At 31.8% G+C, this 19843-nt stretch overlaps 1 protein-coding gene across 34 annotated transcripts in view; it reads left to right on the forward strand.

The window, feature by feature from the left end:
- Window positions 1-19843, forward strand: part of LOC106878324 (calcium-activated potassium channel slowpoke) — a 329393-nt gene that overhangs the window by 249876 nt on the left and 59674 nt on the right. For 11 of the 34 annotated variants that reach the window (XM_052978541.2, XM_089347388.1, XM_089347389.1 and 8 more), the window contains one exon: window positions 5442-5531. The exons of 14 other annotated variants lie outside the window; for them this stretch is intronic. In XM_052978541.2, coding sequence (XP_052834501.1) covers window positions 5442-5531 — 90 coding nt within the window. Of the gene's footprint in view, window positions 1-5441; window positions 5532-10980; window positions 11017-19843 lie in introns of all 34 variants that reach the window. 9 more of the 34 variants (XM_089347381.1, XM_052978540.2, XM_089347384.1 and 6 more) reach the window with 1 other exon arrangement.

Raw genomic sequence — 19843 nt, forward strand, 5'->3', positions numbered from 1 at the left:
AAAGGAAGAGCAACAAGAAAGAGAAAAAAGGACATCAGGAATGACATGTTTTGACATATATTCTCATATGTATGTTATGTGTGTGTGTGTACATGCACTCGTGAGTGTATACATTATTTGTATATATTATATAATATATATATATATATATATATATATATATATATATATATATATATACATTATTTACATTTGACGGATATTTGTCCTCATCTTGTTTGTTGTTAACACAATGTTACAGCTGATATACCCTCCAGCCTTCACCAGGTGTCTTTCGAACCTGGATTCTCATTCCTAAGGTATTTTTCGATGTTGTTATTATTATTATTATTATTATTATTATTATTATTAGTTTTTTATTATTATTATTCAGGTCGCTGCCTGGAATAAAACTCGGAATCTTGGGGTTAGTAGCCCACGCTCTTAACCACTATGCCATATGCCTGTGGGCAATTATGGAGTGAATTTTAGGGCTTATAAATCTAACATTTTCCTATCCTTCCTTAATACCGGTTCCCATATGCTATTCATATCTGTACTCGGTCTGCTTAGGGGGTTGTTGTGTCCTAGCATATGTGCTGTTTCTTTTAGTTTTCGTATTTTCCAGTGGTGTTCTCTGTCTATTATTTTAACTTCATCCACAGGGGGAGGTGGTCTCCATTTTTCCATGCATGATCAGCTATACCCGATTTATCAATATCTCCTTGTGTCACAGCTTTGCAATGTTCCAGTACCCTTATTTTGAGGGGGTGATATGTTTCACCTTTGTATAAATCAGGTATAGCTGATCATGTATGGAAAAATGGAGACCACCTCCCCCTGTAGGATGAAGTTAAAATAATAGACAGAGAACACCACTGGAAAATATGAAAACCAAAAGAAACAGTACATATGCTAGGACACAACAACCTCTTAAGCAGACCGAGTGCAGATATGAATAGCATATAGGAACCGGTATTAAGGAAGGATAGGAAAAATGTTAGATTTATAAGCCCAAAAATTCACTCCATAATTGTCCACAGGCATATGGTGTAGTGTTTAAGAGCGTGGGCTACTAACCCCAAGATTCCAAGTTCAATTCCAGGCAGTTACATGAATAATAATAATAATAACATCGAAAAATACCTTAGGAATGAAAACCCATTCAAACCTGATGAAGGCTGGAAGGTATATCAGCCAAAACATTGTGTTGACAACAAACAAGATGAGGACATATCCATCAAATGTAAATAATGTACATAATTCATCATCTCTGAGTGGTTGACTACACTCTCTGAGTGGTTGGCGTTAGGAAGGGCATCCAGCTGTAGAAACTCTGCCAAATCAGACTGGAGCCTGGTGTTGCCATCCGGTTTCACCAGTCCTCAGTCAAATCGTCCAACCCATGCTAGCATGGAAAGCGGACGTTAAACGATGATGATGATGATGATGATATATATATATATATATATATACATATCTCTTTTTTTTTTTACTCTTTATATATGTATGTTGTATATATATATATGTGTGTGTGTATGTTGTACATATATATATATGTGTACGTTGTACATATATATATATATTTATATATATATATATATATATATATATATATATATATATATTATTTATCTATACTTATATGTATGTACATATTGTGTGTGTGTGTGTGTTTGTATGCACTTATTATTAATTATATATTTACCTATATATGTGTGTATCCATGCATATATATCAAGGTATTAATGCAATACAGCCATTTCAGGTGGCTCCATCTTCAGTTGCAAAAATATAGATTTTCAACAGACAGGATATTCTATTATAATTTTTAGCAAATATTTCATCAGAGCTAGAGAATGAAAGAATGGAATTCTTTCAATGTCCAGCTTCTACAAAATATTTACTAAAAATTATAACAGAATTAATTCTGACTGTGAAAAAAGTGTTTCTGCAAATCATGGATACTGTGTTGGTTTTTGATATTATTAGCATGTCTACTAGTGATAGAGATATTGAATTCAAAAAGATTACCAAAGTTGTTGGATTTCTATCAACTCGGCTAAACCTCGAATCTTTAGAGTGTTAATGTTCAGAGAGCCAATACATTCAAGTTATGGTAAGTGACATGACAGAAGGTATTCATCTGGTTGCACATCTCTGATCAACTTCTATTAGATCAGTATTTTGGACAAGGTGAAATTTCCAGACTTGACAAAACTGTGAGTGTGGACATGCCATAGCCATATAATGCTTTAAATACATAGCTTAGATTGCTGGTGAGTGTTTGACAAAGGTTTTACTGAGTGATGCTAAGAAACCTTCTGTGATTTTGAAGATTTTAGAAGTGTGATTCATTTGGCACAAATCATTGTTGACAATAATGCTGAAGTCACATTTACCAGCAGATTGCTTTAAAGTTAGTGTTACGGAGGGAGTAGGTAAATTCTAGCTTTTCATTCCCAAAATGTATAGTGCTGCACTTTTCTACAACTAGTTTGAGTTGCCAATCCATTGCTATATTGTATCCTGATCAGATTGCAGGAAAGATCTATTGTCTTAAGATCTGTTCTTTTTCTCTTAAGATACAGCATAATGTCATCTGTGTATCTTAACTGAGTAACATGTTTCAAGTCAGCATCTATTTCATTAATGTATGCACAGATAACAGGAAACCAAGAACAGATTCCTGTGAGCCACCAGATGTCATTCCATAATGTGCAAAATGTTGTTCTAGTACAGTAACTACCTCTTTTCAACCAATAATTTCGGACTTCAGTCCATTGCAGAAAGCTTCACCATAAGCTGTTTGTGTGGTGTTGAATTAAAGGCTTTGGTGAAATGAAAATAGATAACATACTTCCATGAGCTGTCATCTGTTGTTCAGATGTCTTCAAGAAATTCGTTGAGTTGGCCACAGCAGATTGAATTAGAGATAAATCAAAATTGTGAGAAATAAATAAAGTTACAAGAATTCCAGTGATTCAAGTGTCATTCTGATACAGGATTCCATTAATTTCGCAATACAGATTGTGAGACTGATTGGATGGTAATTGACAATTGATGTGTAGTAACCTTTTTTGAACCAGTGGATAATATTGGCAATTTTCCACTGTTCTTGGGTAACAAAATTACTTGAAAAAGTAAAGAAAGCTGGTGAGCAGGAAGTGCCTGCTGTATTTGAAAAGTAGATAAGTAACACTGTCAAAAATATGACATTTAAGTTGGCATCACAACATTGCAGGAGTAAATTCTACAGATATTAAGGAATTTGACTTCCATAGCAGTGAAGAGGGTACATTTGAATTTTCAACAATAAAAATGCCAGCATAACATTCAGCAACAAGTTTTGCATGCTCTTTAAGTTCATCAGTAACCTAACTTATATAGGGATTGCAAAGAGAGCTACTGAAGAATGAGGACTCTGTTTTGTATGCACATACTCCCAGCACAGTTTACTCTCTGGGTTGGTTGCTATGTGTTCTTCAAATTGAAGAACCTTTTAGTCACTTGATATGATTGGACATACTTTGCATCTTTATTATCTCCTGTTTGAAAACCTGTATTTATGTTCAGCATCCACTCACTCTTTCCTGGCAAAACAGACCACTGCAATCTCCCGTATTACACTTTTGGGAGATTCTAATGTATTTACATAGTACTGATGCTTTGCATGCAGCCCAGCCCAGACTGAAATAAAGAATGTATTGAAGGATAGAACCGACATCTGGAATCATAAAATACAAACCAGTTTGGACACTGTAACTCAGTACAACAGGAATTCTAGTCACCTTTGTTCCAGACAAAATGAGTAATTTGGAGATGATGATGGCTTTTCTTTCTGTCCATAAGAGACAGATTGGCAATAGTTATAGCAAGTTTTGAGTCATTTAAAAGTTTCTTGAATAGAAATGAATAGCTGATCCAAAGTGTTGTTACCTTTTGTAGGGATCATGACTAAATGGGACCAGTTTGAATCTAACACTCAATCAAAGAAATTTGCTCTTTCTCAGCTGTGAAAAGTTTCCCAGTCAATTTCTAGGTAATCAAAATCACCAATGATGAAAAGATAGGTAACTGATTTCATAGATGCAGCTCTGAGTTGTGTGCCTTTATTGTAGTTTAGGTGACAGTAAGCAACTCCAAGTTGAAATGTTGATGTGCTCATATGAATGTCACAGAAAATCACTTCTTGTTGCATAGGCTTCACATCATCACAAGAAATTGCTGACAAGTTTGAGTGAACATAGACCATCACACCACTCCATGGCAATTAGAACAGTCTTTGCAAAACCAGCTGAAGCCAGCCATGCTAAAACTATAACTTTGTTCTTAACTGAATTATTGTAGTAGAATTAGAAAAGAAATTCCAGATAAAGAAGCAAACCCTAGAATTGAAGTATTTCAAAGTTGACTTAGCAAAGATTAAAGTTTTACTCACTGGGAAAACAGACAGGAACCTATTTCCCTCAAGGAAATGGCTTTACTCAATATGTAGGAAAGTGTACTCAATACAAACTATGAACACACAAGAGGTGTAAGAAAATAATTGGCAGGATAACAGAGAAAATAGGCCTTATGTGTGGTAGATGTGCAAGAGCAATGAACATGAAGAGCACACAAGAAACAAATTTTCCCAAATGTCAAAAAGGATTCTTTGAGGTAGCAGAGATTCTGTTACATAAGTGATTACATAATCAGCAGTGATGAGGGATGTTCTTAAAGTATAGTAACCAGAGAAAGAATACTATATAGTTCAATATCCAGGCCAACCAAAGCCATGTGAATAGATTTGGTTGCTGGAAACTGAACAACCATCATGTGTACATATCTGTGTGTGTGTGTGTGTGTGCATGTGTGTGTGTGTGTGTGTGTGTGTGTGTGTGTGCGTTTCCATGCTTGAAGGTCTGTGTGCTTATTTACATCTGTGTTCACTTGTACAAACTTCAGTGAGTGGTTTTGTAATCAGTTTCTCTTGTCAACAAATTGTCCAGTCACTTTGTGTCTTTGAAGTTGTGTGGAATAAGAGGTCCCTTACTTGAAAGGGTTAGCATCAGGAAGTGCATCCAGCTGTAAAACAATATGCCTCAAATAACATATTCATCTACCCCATGAAAGCATCAAAAAGCATATTTAGAATAAATGATCAAACAACACATACATACATGTGTGTGTGTGTGTGTGTGTGTGTACATACAGACGGACATACACATGTTTATATACATATATGTATGCACATTTATATATATATATATATATATATATATAAATTTAGAATAAGATATATGATACATGCACACACACACACACACACAAACACACACACATACATACATACATACATACATACATACATACATACATATGTAATTATTTCAAGTTACTCATAAATAGAAAAAGTATATACATATATACATCCCTGCATGCCATGTTACATTAGAGGTCGGTTTTCTGTGTTACAGCTACTCGAAAATTCTGGAAGATGTCGAGGAAGGTGATGATAGAATGCTGGCAATTTCTGAACAGCCACCTAAGGGATCACGGCTAGCGATGTAATTAATTTCAGCTTAATGTTTATGCTGCATCTTCTACCTCATTTTTTTCCTTCTTTTTTTTTATCCAAACCACACCCACCAATTTACTTTCACTTTTGTATGTGTGTGTGCGTATGTGTTCTTTTTACTTTTTAAAGTTTTCTTCTTCTTCTTCTTCTTCTTCTTCTTGAATTCCATTCTTTCAGCCTGCAATGATATGTATGTTTTATGAATATTGCTGTCTGCAGATCAGCATCTGGCCTTGGACAATAGTACTTAAAATATATATATATATGCTTTGAAGATTTTTGCTCTTCTCTTTTCCTTTCCAATAGCTATTTATGTTTTTTGTGTGTTTTTTTTTTTTCTCTTTCTTTTAGTATGAAGCCTTACAATCAAGGCTGCTTAGGTGTGGAGCATTTCTTAAAGAATATTCTTGTTATATGATTGTATCATTACCCTTCCTCCAATATAAATCTAACTCCTTTCTATCTAACATATATATATTTATAGATATATCTATCTACAGACTTAGTCTGAAAGTTTTATATCTCAGATAGATTGCTTTTAGAGTTACTAGGTACTAGAGTGGCCTGTTGGGAAAAAAACTAATCTGTGAGTTCTTAACTATTTTAAAGTGTTACTTAACTGCACTGCTTCTATTTGCCTACTCAACTATGCATGAACGCACACACACACACACACACACACACACACACATATTTGTACATGCTATAAATAAGTGTACACCTCTTCAATACAAGCTCTTATGTAATTAGTTATTAAGTACACCTCTTAAGCACAAGCTTAAGACTTTCTATTTATGAATTTCATATATTCAGAATTATGAAAGAGCCAGGAATTCTTCAGACAGCTAAAGTTCTTCAATGTTTCATACATTCAGGTGGAAAACTCACCATGCATCTAATTAAAGTTCTTTCTGTTCTTTCTCCTTCCCTCTTTTCCTCTCTCTCTCCCTCTCTCTCCCTCTCCCTCTCCCTCCCTCTCTCTCTCTCTCTCTCTCTCTCTCTCCTTGGACCTATCTCTCTTTCTATTTCATCTTTTAACTTTGTCTCTTTTATATACCTGTAATTGAAATAATACATGTATATTTCCTGGATTTACCACTTTGAATAGAGCACTCAGTGTTGATATTATGTGTGGACATGTTTTATTAAAGCTGCAAGTTCAATAAAATAAATTCACAATTTTAATAAAACACACACACACACACACACGCCATCATCATCATCATCATCATCAAACTCTGGGATTTATAAAATAAATCACAATCAAATACTGGAGTCAATTCAATGACTGAATTACTATTATATATGTGTAGACTTACATCAAAATATCAAATCAATATCTAAGAGCCAGTCCAGTAAAGGAGCCTCTATAGAGTTGTTCAATCTGCCAAAAATTGCAACCAAATTACATTTAAATTACACTCTTCCATCTTTGATAAAAGAAAGACATGTTGGATATTGTAGTCTGAGATAAAGTATATCTAAAGATGAGGTTGATTAGGCTTTGAATGCCTTTAATCATAGCTCTACTTGTTTTGGACTGACCTGGAGTTAAATAGCAATCAATATCTCTGAAATTTTATGATACCCTACCATTACCATAATCCTCTTCATACACTAAGTTTTAATCCTAAACTTTCTCTGCAAACTTTTTAGCTTTTATTTCTCTCAGACAATGTGTTTTTGATTTCTGACAGATATTTATCAGTCTTTTTTGACATTTTTGTGATATACGAATAACTCCCACTAATTTTCATTTTCAAATTAACAAGAAAATATTACAAAATGTTCTTTCCTATTTGTATGAAGCATATGTAATAAGTATAAAGCTTCATGGTAATGCAACATGGATACCAGAATGTAGAAGATCTGCAAAGATGGAGAGAAATGAATTTATGTTCTTTTAGCTGTGTATTGTGTTGGAATGAATGCTAATAAATTATTAGTATTTACTAAAAACAAAAAGGGTCTATGCGCTAATATTAGAAGGAAAACATGGAAGAGGAGGACCATGTAAGACACATGAAGAAGTCATAAAGTTGAATTTCATTATACTGAGCCTTATAGACAAGATGACACAGAATGAAGAGAAGTTTTCTTTTTGTTACTTTTATTGCTTATTTTATTACTTATTTTAGATTGAAAATGTGTGTACAACTGTATGTATGTATGTATGAGGAAAAGATTCAGATGTATGAGGAAAAGATTAAAGTATTTTGTTAATGTAGTTTGGAGGTCTTCACTAAGTATAATTTGTGTGAAGTATAAATTATAGATTACATTGACAGTTTCAAACATGAGGTGGTTGTTAAAGAGTCAATAAACATTTCTTACAATAGCAATGAGCCTCAGATTCAGAGAAGAGGAAATGATATCATGAGATGTTCATACCTTTTTTTGTTTTAAAAGAAACATCACTGTAAATGAAATGAAATAATTACAGGTGTGTTTTAAATTCGTGTTGAAGATTGAACCTACTAGGAACTATTTTGTGCTCACCATTTAGTATGCTGGTATATATTGCACTCACTGCTCAATAATTTAATGAATACAAACCATTTCAGTTTTATCTACTCATTTTAAATTTTAAATTGTAAACTGTTTCATTATTTTATTTTTATTAGTTTTGCTAAACATTTATCATACTACAAGACTTAGATTTTGTTATATTATCTATAAATGTTTCATCATCCTTAACAACATCATCTATGTACATATTAATAGAGGATTTGGAAATTTAAGATAGGAAGCAATTTAAAAAGTTGTTTCGCATTTTGCCTAAGTTTATTATCTGGTCAATATATAGTGAAAATACAATAAAAACCCAGCTGTTTTAGCCACAGAGCTAGCTACACTGTTGTTAATTACTATAATCACTCAGTTCTATAATTATGGAATTTTAGACAAAGATTAAGCTACAAATATAAACTTCCTATCTTTTGTTACAACATGAAACATTTTACTTTGAAGAGTTTAGGTGTGACAAATTTCCCTAACCTTTTCTGTTGGCAGTCTTTGTTATTTAGTAGGTACATACTAGTCAAAACTAGTTAAGTTGTTGATTTATTGATCAATGAATCACTACTCTTATTCTGCCACTAATGCTACACAATGAATCTGTGGGGTTATAGTTTAATATTGTAAGAAATAAGAGCACTGTATAAAAACTGATTGTTTTGTTTGCTAGCAATGCTGGAAATCATCCTGTGAATTACTATAAAAAATATCAATCCTGGACTAGAAGCATACTTAAAACAAAAGCGGTGAAGTTATAGCATGTCAAGTTCATAACCTCATTTTGATCTTGGTTATAGTAGTTTTCCTGCAGTTATATTGTTCATACACCTAGAAATAAGACCATCTTGAAGGAGTATGATGAGGTGTTATATTTAATTAGTCTGTTATTTTGAGACAACTGACTCTATATTTCCTTTGCATCAGATTTTTGTAAAGTTTCTTCTAAATCCTTGAAAATACCAAAAACCTTTCTATATCAAACAACATTTCTCTAATCTTTTTCAGTCATCTCTCCCACTCATGTGCCTGTTCTGCATCAATTTCATAATTAGTACCAACAAAATCAAATATAATAACCAATCCAATAAGTATTGTGTTTCAAAATAATTGTATTTTAAATGAAAATATGTTTCATGTCAATGAACAAACACACCCAAAAAAAATACACAAACGACAAGAATATAGGTACAAAATATCTAATTCTTTTTCAAAACAGAATTTGCATGGAATTTTGTTCAATTTTAATAGCAAAGCATTATTACAATTGAAATTATTCAACACATATCAGTGCATCAATCAATCTGATTTATTAACACTGTGGTTCAAGACAGTCATGTTTTGTCATTGAATTGACTGTCTCTGGCCTCAACAGGCATGAACATTAAGAAATGCTTTGGTTATTTGAATGCCAAAATAATGTGATTATTTTAAGAATTTCTTAATTCACTGACATTGCACAATAATTTTTTTTTTCTGTTTTCTTTTTACCATTATTAATTATTAAGCATGATATCAACTTTTGCACAAAACTTTTCCTAATATTGTTTAATATATATATATATATATATATATATATATATATATATATATATATATACCACAATTAAAATAATTTGAAAGGATCCATTTAGTATGGAAAATTATTTTTATTTCATATTATTCTGACAATTTGATAAAGCATGTAAAATAAAAAGTATTTTTAATATTTCTAGATTTCTCATTAAAAAAACAAATGTCTGAAAATTTCTCCAAATGAATAATATTTTGAATTGTCATTAGTCTTTAAAATTTTGTAATTTTTTTTAATCATAAAAATCATAAAATGAGTTAAAATGTATAAAAAGCAAAAGAGTAAAACTTGTTTAAATATATGTTGATAAAGAGATGAATTTAATAGAATGTTTCTAAAATTGTTAACTTTTATATGCTTACATATCAACGTGTATAACTGTATATATTGATATAGCTAATGTTTCAGTAGTTAGATACTTATATGTTACCCTGCCCCTCAAGAGTAATAGGAAAACTAATGCACTGTCTAATATGCTTTTTGTCTTCTCTACTCTGGACATGGTGTTTTAGACACTCCATTCTGACATCAAACATTGGTGTATTGCTTCTGCATTTAAGCTGCAACATTGTCTCCATGTTTCATATAGCTGCAACTGTTTCTAGTATAATTTATATTTTAAGGAAAAAATACTAATATATACATGTAGTTTACTAATCTAGTTTACGATGTTTAGTTATTTCACAATATTTCTTTATAAATATTTTAACATAGAACACAACTCAGTTGATATTAAACTAATATTTTAAATCCAACTGTTTGTGAAATATATTGTGTCCTGAGGAAAATATGATATATATTAATGTTGAAATTTCATAGAAAAATATTTCAATGTTTGTCTGCAACTTGTTGATGGTACAAAACCATATTTCTTGCTAGAAATATTGAGCTGTCATTATTTGCTGTTATATTATTTTCACTTTGAAAAATAGGAATGGAAACATTGATTTCTTAAATCTTGTGGCATATGTTTGGTTTAATGATTCCTCACTTTTCTACTTTATTATAATTTTATCACTGATTTTGAAGTAATAGGGATATTACAATGTCTGAAATTCTAACATTAACTTCTCACAACAGTGACAGTAACTCTGTAACAGCTTTACAGTGACTGCTCAGTATTTTTAATCTCAGTAAATAAGAGTAGTGGTTATGAACCAAAATTAAATTGATTTAAACTTTATTAATCTTCTATTGGGTTGACATTTTTTAGGAAACTTTTGCATTGAACAAAATATTCAATGTATTTTAATGCTTCAAGTAAGAGTTCAATTTTTATTTCTTGTTCTCTTACTATTATCTGCTCCTCAACATAGACTACAAGTAACAATGGTAATTCTTTACATTTCAGGAAATTACCTTCTTTCTGGCAACTAAATCCTTCTCAGTAAGCCATAAGATATTTCATGTTTTGTTTCTTTTATTTCTATATCAATATTTCCTTTTTTTTTCACCTGATAACTTTATGTTGTGTACTTTTACTTTTATATCCACTTTAACTTCAGTTTATTGTTTCAAACATTACTTGCTTACATCAAAGATAAAGCACCAAAAGAAAATCAACAATATAATTCTCTAAAAATATATCAAGTTATTTGTTTCTTGAAAGACCATTTCAGATTCTGACCTCATGTCAACTTACATACATCTAAAGCAACCAACAGTGATTCTTATTTTGTTTTGTTCTTTTTTTAAAACCTTGTTTCTTAACCCTACCTAGCCTGCCTTATCTTCCATAAATTCATCACTGATATCAAGTTATTTTCAACGTTTTTCTTTTTAGGCGCAGACATTGTTCTTGTGCTATAATCTTTGACAAACACTTAGAATTGTTTCATATTTTTACAAATGAACACCAACGTTTTATAATACTTGAAAACTGTTAGCACAAATTCTAATATAAGATTCCTGGGAGGAAAAACTAAATTTCTATCCACTAACCTTAAAGAAGTTAGACATTTTCTCAGCTGCATATTTTTCTCAGACAATCAATTTACAAACAAACCTTGTACTTTTGTACTTGACTAAATCCCTTAGTATAATTAGCTGTTCAGACTAGGTGCCAGACAGATAGCTCAAGACAGATAGGTGCCAGACAGATAGCCAACTGGCAGGATACCTAGGGATAGAATGACATGGTTGGATAATATCCATTGTTCCAGTTGGTCATGCTTGGGAATCCAACTAGAAAGTGTTATGATGTTGCTTCTGATAGAAAGTATCTGAAGACTCAACCCATATAACCCTCCCAGGAATAGTGGGTGGAAAAGATGGATAGATGAGATGGATGTAACAAAGAACTTTCACTTTGATCTTTCAAACTTCTGTGGATCAACAAAATAAGTGCCATTTGAATACTGGTTTCAATCTAATTAACTTAACTAGCCTCACAATTTGAGCCTTTGTGCCTATGTCAGAAATCATTAAATGCCATACGCATAAACTTGCATCTCTTCTAAAATACTTTTTCAATGCATGAGCCAGCCAAGGAAGTTCTACATGGTCACTTGATCTGTTAGAAACAACTAAATTCACTCAAATCTCATCCTATGAGCTTAACAAAGGAAGGACACATTAGACAAAATAGTCATATGTGTTTGTACACAAAAGATCAAAAGGATACATAGCTGGAATGCCTTTGATCATAGTTTGCTCAATCAAGGTTGATCTGGGGCTACACATCAATACACATGCTAGGCTAGAAGAGCAAATATCAACAAGTAATATTTCAGGTGTTAATCATCATCATCGTTTAACATCCGCTTTCCATGCTAGCATGGGTTGGACGATTTGACTGAGGACTGGTGTTCCAGATGGCTACACCAGGCTCCAATCTGATTTGGCAGAGTTTCTACAGCTGGATGCCCTTCCTAATGCCAACCACTCCGAGAGTGTAGTGGGTGCTTAAATTAGGAATTCTATAAGTATCACTTGGTGTGTTGGAAATTTTCTGTTGCGTTATCCATAAAAGGCTGGTACTTTGTCCAGGATGAGATTTATCTTTCAAATGCTTAATGCTACAGAAACTAGAGTATAGCACTGGTCAAATTATCCCCTAAGGTTGATGAAATAGTTAACTTTGATTTCAGAAAGAATTTTAACCCTGGTCCTAATAATTTTTATAAAAAGGTCAATCTTAAAAACTTACAATGAATGTAACCTTGTTGCCTTTCCTGTTCTTATACAGTGAAAAATCAATAATAATTCTGGTGATTCAGTATTTTAAAAGCAACCACAGTTGAAATTAGAAGATAGACAATTATTTTTCTTAATTTTATTCACATAAGACACAGGCATAGCTGTGTGGTAAGAAGTTTGCTTCTCAACTGCATAGTTTCAGGTTCAGTCCCTTTGCATGGCACCTTGGGCAAGTGCCTCAGGCGTACCAAAGCCTTGTGAGTGGATTTGGTCAGCTGACACTGAAAGAAGCCTGCCATATGTATGTGTTTGTGTGTGTGCCTTTGTGTCTTTGTTTGTTCCTCCACTACCACATGACAACTGACATTGGTGTGTTTACACACCCATAACTTAGCAGTTCAGTAAAAGAAATCAATAGAATAAGTATCAGGCTTTAAAAAATAAGTAAGTACTAGGGTTGATTCATTCAACTAAAATTCAAGGCAGTGCCCCAGCATGACCACAGTTTAATGGCTAAAACAAGTAAAAGAAAAAAAGAATAATCCTAGCTTTATTGTAGAAAATAGAATAGTATTACAGTTTGTTTGAAGAATTTTGGAATAGAAAAACTATGACTTGGATAGCTACAGCAATGCAGTTGAGAAGAAATTAAATATGAATAGATGCAAAACTTTAAAATTTTATCTCAAATCTTTATATCATTACTCCTCAGCTGAAAGTCTCTAATCATAGATGAAAAGAAATAAACTAACACATTGCTGCTTCACTTTTCACCCGTGACTAGAAATATTTGTTGGTTGAGCTATCAAAATTATTAAATGATTTAGGATAAAAGTTTTTTGTTATTCTTGTATTTAATTTATTCTCAACTACATTGCTCTGGTTTTCTTAATCAGTTTTTCTCTAAACAATAGTTCCTTGAGATTTATGTTCCATTTTTATTTCACCCCAAAATTCCATGCTTCTTGTTCTATGGCTCATATGCCTAGTAAAGCCAAATTGCTGTAACTAATGTATGACTTGCAGCTGTTAAGGTTTAAACAGAGGCTTCCTAATAATATTTGCTACAGTAATCTGATTGTGGCATGTATGTTATTGTTGAATTCACTTTATACAAGAGTATTTTTTTAGTTTTTTTTACCTCTTCCGTCTTTTTATGAGTGGTAGCAAGTATTCATGCAATACCTGTTGGTTGGTTACTCTGAGAAACAAAGGTGTTATCTCTGAAAAGAGGATGCGAAACATTTTATTAAAAAAAGTATACCTCCCACAATATATACATGGGAACTGACCAACTGCTACAAGAGAAAGCCAAATGCTAATTCTGACATTTTACTATTATTATAAACTAGTGGTGACTGAAGAAATGTTTAGCAAGTAATATTTGGACCTGTGGAAAGAAATATTGTGAGAATGTTTCTTTGTGTCCTTTTTCTCTCTTCAAATTTTACCTTTGTAATGTTGTGTCTCCTTTCTTCCTTTCTTTCTTTTCTTTTTTATACACTTTACATACTTCTATTAATTAACCTTGGTTTTCCTTTCTGTTTGTCATTTCTTTTTTGACATTTATATTTTTTAATAAATTTTTCATTTATTTTGTCACTAAGCCTGGAATCTCTACATAATAAGCAGTGGTTTATCTTCAGCAAAACTTTAACAACAAAGGAGAAAAATTGTTTCTCAATATCAATTTTTTTAATAATTATTTCTCAATGTAGTTACGTGTTATTTTTTTTCACTCTTGACAATTTCTATCAGTGATATGTTAATCACTTTTTTTTTGCACATTTCCTAGAGGGGGAGTCTATATTTTACATATTTATCTATTTAAGAAATTGTTACTTGCTTTTTATATTAAAAGTTGTATATATGCTTTATATTAAATTGAAGGTACTTATAAAACAAAGCTACAAGATCTTACAAATAATTAACTTTCTAAATTTTCAGCAAATATTCCATGCTATTTTGTTTTGGTGCTGATTTATGCATTATTTTAACTCAATTTTATTTTCAGAATAAAAAAAACTAAAATACTCAATGTAAAAAGTATTTTCTTGTTACCATTTTTGCTTCTAAACTCATTTCCTCAATCACATGCAAATATGGGGTAAAATATAATCGAAATAATCACCAAAGTATTAAGAATGATACTATTGACATTTAATAGAATAATATTGATTGCTTGTGCAGTTTCTAATATCAACTGAACTTTCTTTGACTTATGTAAAGAAAAAGTATAAATTAACATCTTAATATAAATTGGGAACAGAAAGATTGCTTAATCATAGACATGAAAGTGGCTTAGAATAAAATCTATAAATTCCAGTTGAAAAATTCTTCTTTGCTACTCTGTAGAAATTAGATCAGTTAAAGATAACCAAAGTCACTCAATAATGGTCGGGAAAATGGTCATGTATTCTTTTAAATGATAAAGATTAAGCATGTATTGATTCTTTGTTTTGCAGTAAAGTTTTGTAAATGCTGCAGTTTATGCTTTGAAATATCTTTGCTGTCTGTGTCGAAGACAATACATTTAAGATCAAATAAAATTTGTAAGATTGTAATTAATATAACATTTTGAAAAACAAAAATGTAGCTTAATCTCAGATTCTGTGGGTTTGATCTTTAATACTTTCTATTCTATAATATAGTTCTGATATCTAATGACATTTAAACTAACATGAAAACATGAAGAAACAAGTTGTCAATAATAAAAAAAGAAGGTTCATGTTCTTCTACAGATATTCTTTGAAAGCAGATATTCTCTTGTTTAGGATTGGTTGAATACTCTTCACTGGATTAGGTTTATTCAACACAAATAATAAATAGTATACAAAGGACAAATAAAAAATGAATCTGCAATAAGGTAAACAGTTCTTTGAAACTTAGGGATTTTAATAATTGAGTGAAGTCAGTATACTTAGTAGGCAATTTGAATTTGATAGAGTTTATTTTTTTAAGGCTAAATTGTGCACAGAATAGTTACAGAGTGATTCTATTTTTGGAAAGAAGGGCTGAGAAAAGATTTTTTTATTTGGGGTAATAAAAATAATCATATCAGCATAGTGAAAATACTTAAATATTATACAAAATTATGTCATGATGAAATGCACCTTGTAAAGTAGTTGATGTTAGGAAGGGTATCCAACTATAGAAACCATGCCAAAATATAACATTTGAGCAAGATGTGATTCCCCAATCATCTACAAGGGCAGTATCTCCAAATAAGAACTAACTCAGATCATGATGACTTGTCCAACCAATACCAGCATGGAAATTACATATAAAATAATGCAACATCTCAAGAGTTTAAAATAGGAAAAATTAGGAATTCTATAAGTATTATTTTTTTTTAACATTGACAGACAAGTTAAAAATAAAAGAGTATGACAAAGATGATAACAATACTGACAATGGCAACGATTGATCCAAATGGGTAAAGTGTGTTCCCCAAGAACTTTAATTTCATGCTATACTTGGTGCCAAATTTGAAATGGAGGAATAGCATATGTTTTGTAATCAGGAATATTGTCCCCAATAATTGATAGATAGTAGTTCAACTCACATCATGGGACATATTGCTAGATTTTGTCTCAAAGCAGTTATTTTACTACCTAATATCATTTAATCTTGGCAATTCGTAGTGTCAAACTTACATAATGGTTAATGTAGTTATGGATCTCCTCCTAGAAGATAATGATAAAATAAACTGAAAAATGCATTGTTTTTCCCTTCATTCATGAATTAATAAGGGGAAGGTCAGTTCTTATAGCTTTTTTTAAGCTACCCACTAAACTGATGGATTTTAATAATTTGGTGATATTAGTGTACCACATAGTTTGTATTTGATGCAGTTCAGTTATTTGAGAATAAACTGTGATTCTATTCTGTGCAAAGAAGAATTGGGAAAAGATTTCTCATTTGAGGTAGTCAAAATAATCATATCAACAAATCAGAAATACTTGAGTGGTGTTCTATAATATTATACTTATTATAATAAATAGAAGAGCATACACTGAAATTTGTGCATATTATTATATTGGCAGTGAAGGAAAAATAACAGAGAAGTGTTAAAGTATTAAAATAGAGTAAGATTCAGAGAAACTTTGTCTAACTAGCATTATTTCACTATGAGGCTAATAGAGTCCCTGAGTTTTGGGGGGTTGTTTTTATAGACCAACAAAAATGAAGATAATCTGACTGAAGAATAAATTGAAATTTATGAGCCAACAATTTTATACAGATTTAAACTCACTTGACACATCTTTAAATGTTTGTGCCACTGATCTTGCCTATTCAGATAGAAATCTGATCTTACAAAATTACTTTTGTGAAATCCTATAAATACCGTCTTAATGTTTCTTTTATATAGATGTGATATCAATATTGGTTTTAAATTTAGGCTCAAGGCCAGCAATTTTGTGGGACAGTAAGCTGATTTCATCAGCCACAATTCTCAACTGGTACTTATTTTTTTATCGACTCTGAGAGGACGAAAAGCAAAGTCAACCCTGGCAGCATTTGAACTCAGAATGTAATGTATGAAGAAATGCCATTAAGCATTCTGTATGGCATAGTAACAATTCTACCAACTCACCATCTTATGTGATATTAATATTGAAATAAGGTAAAAGGCAGTGAGCTGGCAGAATTGTTAACACCCTGGACAAAATGCTAAGTGGCATTTTGTCTGTCTTTACATTCTGAGTTCAAATGCCACTAGGATCAACTCTGTCTTTCAACCCTTCAGGGTTGGTAAAATAAGTACCAGCAGAGTACTGAGATCAATGTAATTGACTTACCCCTTCCTTGAAATTGCTGGCCTTGTGTCAAAATTTGTAATCAATATTAAAATAAGTTCAAAGGCAATGAGATGGCGGAATCATTAGTGTGCCAAGCAAAATGCTTATTGACATTTCATCCATCTTTACATTCTGAGTTCAAATTCTGCCAAGGTTGACTTTGCCTTTCATCCTATCAAGGTCAATAAAATAAGTACCAGTTGAGCACTATGGTCCATATAATTGGCTTATTCTGTCCCCTGAATGTGCCAAAATTTGAAACCAGTATTAATATAAGGTCAGGAAAATTAGAGTTTATGAAATTCATGCACTTCTTAAGGGTATTAGTTCTGTAAATATATCAGTTCTACCTGAAAATTGAATCATTAGCTGAATAATAAACATTATATTCAATTTAAGCTATCAGTTGTGGAATTGGCATTTTTTAATGTAATATTCCATATTTCATTTAAGCACCAATGTTATGTGTGAGAGTGAGTGGAGAGAGAGGGAGGTAAGCAGAGAGGAAGTTGATGACAAAACAGCATGAATTGAAAAATTTGGTTTGATTTTAAAATTCCTTTGCATTCCTTGTAATATAGCAAGTGAAAATAACATAAATTTCTTTATAGAAAAACATGTTAGTTAACTATTCTGAAATAACTGACAGAAATCATTTTGTTAATCTGAAGGTGAGGAAGTTATTCAATTATGCAAAAACATTAAAGTTTTAACACTTCAAGAAATCAAAAATGAAAAATAAATTAAATGATTTTTATCTTTTGCTTCAAGGCATACAAAAAAAGACAATAAAATAATGTAATGAAGCCACAAGAAACAATACAATAAAATAAAGTTTCTAAGTAGTCACTCTACTTAAAAAGAAGCATAAACACAATATAAAAATATGTATTGCTTGGAAGTATTGCTGTTCTAAAGAAGTGCTTTCTGTTTGATGTTGGAAGACCTGAAGAAACTGTTTCTTATTCTACTTGTTTGCTTCTGCACTGTATATACAAACCTGAAAATATAAATAATATTGATAATAATCATTGTCATCATCATAGGTTTGGTAGCTGTTTTGTGGTGCTAGCTTGGAAAAAAATAGGAATTTTCTGTTCTGTTGAGCAACAAATAATTAAAGGTAATAAACTCCTATTTAGGTTATTCCTGATAATGGTTCCTTAGATATGAAGATATGACTACATAAAACATTTGACAAGAAGAGCATATTGTAAAAGATTGAAAAGAGTAGAGTAAGATTATACTGGGCAATGAAAAATATTTTTGTCTGGCACCTGGAATATTTCAACGAATTCTTAAGTGATTTTGCCTGCTAAATTAAAAAATAACTTCGTTTTTCTCTATTAGGTCTAGTTTTCTGACTAGACTTGATAGAGTAAGAATTTTATTCATACAAGAAGCATAGCATAACAAAAACCAAAACAAAGTACAAATAAAAATTCAAAATTGAAAATGCACATTGGTAGAGAATTCGAGGAATAAATTTACGCTTCTTTGTGCACCATGAATGTTGAGCAACAGGAGTATCTTGTTTTAAATATCAACAATAGTCTGCCATCATCACAGTGTCCCAATGTCCTTGGTACTGGTTTCCATCTGCTTGATGTTCTGATGGAATTGTTCATTTTGTTCATCACTAACATCTCCGAAATTTTCAGGAAAATGATCAAGATGACTAAAAAGATAATGCATTTTTATGCTCATATTTGTGCCAATATCATGAAAAGTTGATATCAAGTTGGTAACAAGGTTTTTATAGTTTTCACTTGTGTTTCCCAAGGAAATTTTTCACTATTTCTGCAAAGGCTAGCCAAGCATATGCTTCATTTTCGCTCATCGTTTTCATGAAATTTGTGTCCTTCAAGAGCTTACAGATCTGTGGTCCATCAAAAATCCTTGCTTCAAGTTTTTCAGTCCTCAAGTCTGGAAATACACTGCAGATATACTTGAAGCACTTCTCAGTTTTGTCAAGAGCTTTGACGAATTGCTTAATCAATCCAAGTTTGATGTACAAAGTGGAGTAAATGATCTCATCTCACTCAAGTAAAGGTTCTTCCAGCATATTAGCAGCTCTACTTGGAGCCATATTTGTTCAAGGCGGCCAGTCTTTCTTAACATAGTGGTTTACTTGGTCTCTACTGTCCCACATGTAAAGAAAGCATGGATATTTGGTATAACCAGATTGCTGTCCCATAAGAAAATTCACCATCCTTAAGTCAATGCAGATGGCCCGTTTATGATCATGATACAGTATCTTCTCTAAAACCAACT

The sequence above is a fragment of the Octopus bimaculoides genome, chromosome 2 (assembly GCF_046866305.1).
Source record: "Octopus bimaculoides isolate indiv1 chromosome 2, ASM4686630v1, whole genome shotgun sequence".
Taxonomy (NCBI): Eukaryota; Metazoa; Mollusca; class Cephalopoda; order Octopoda; family Octopodidae; genus Octopus; species Octopus bimaculoides.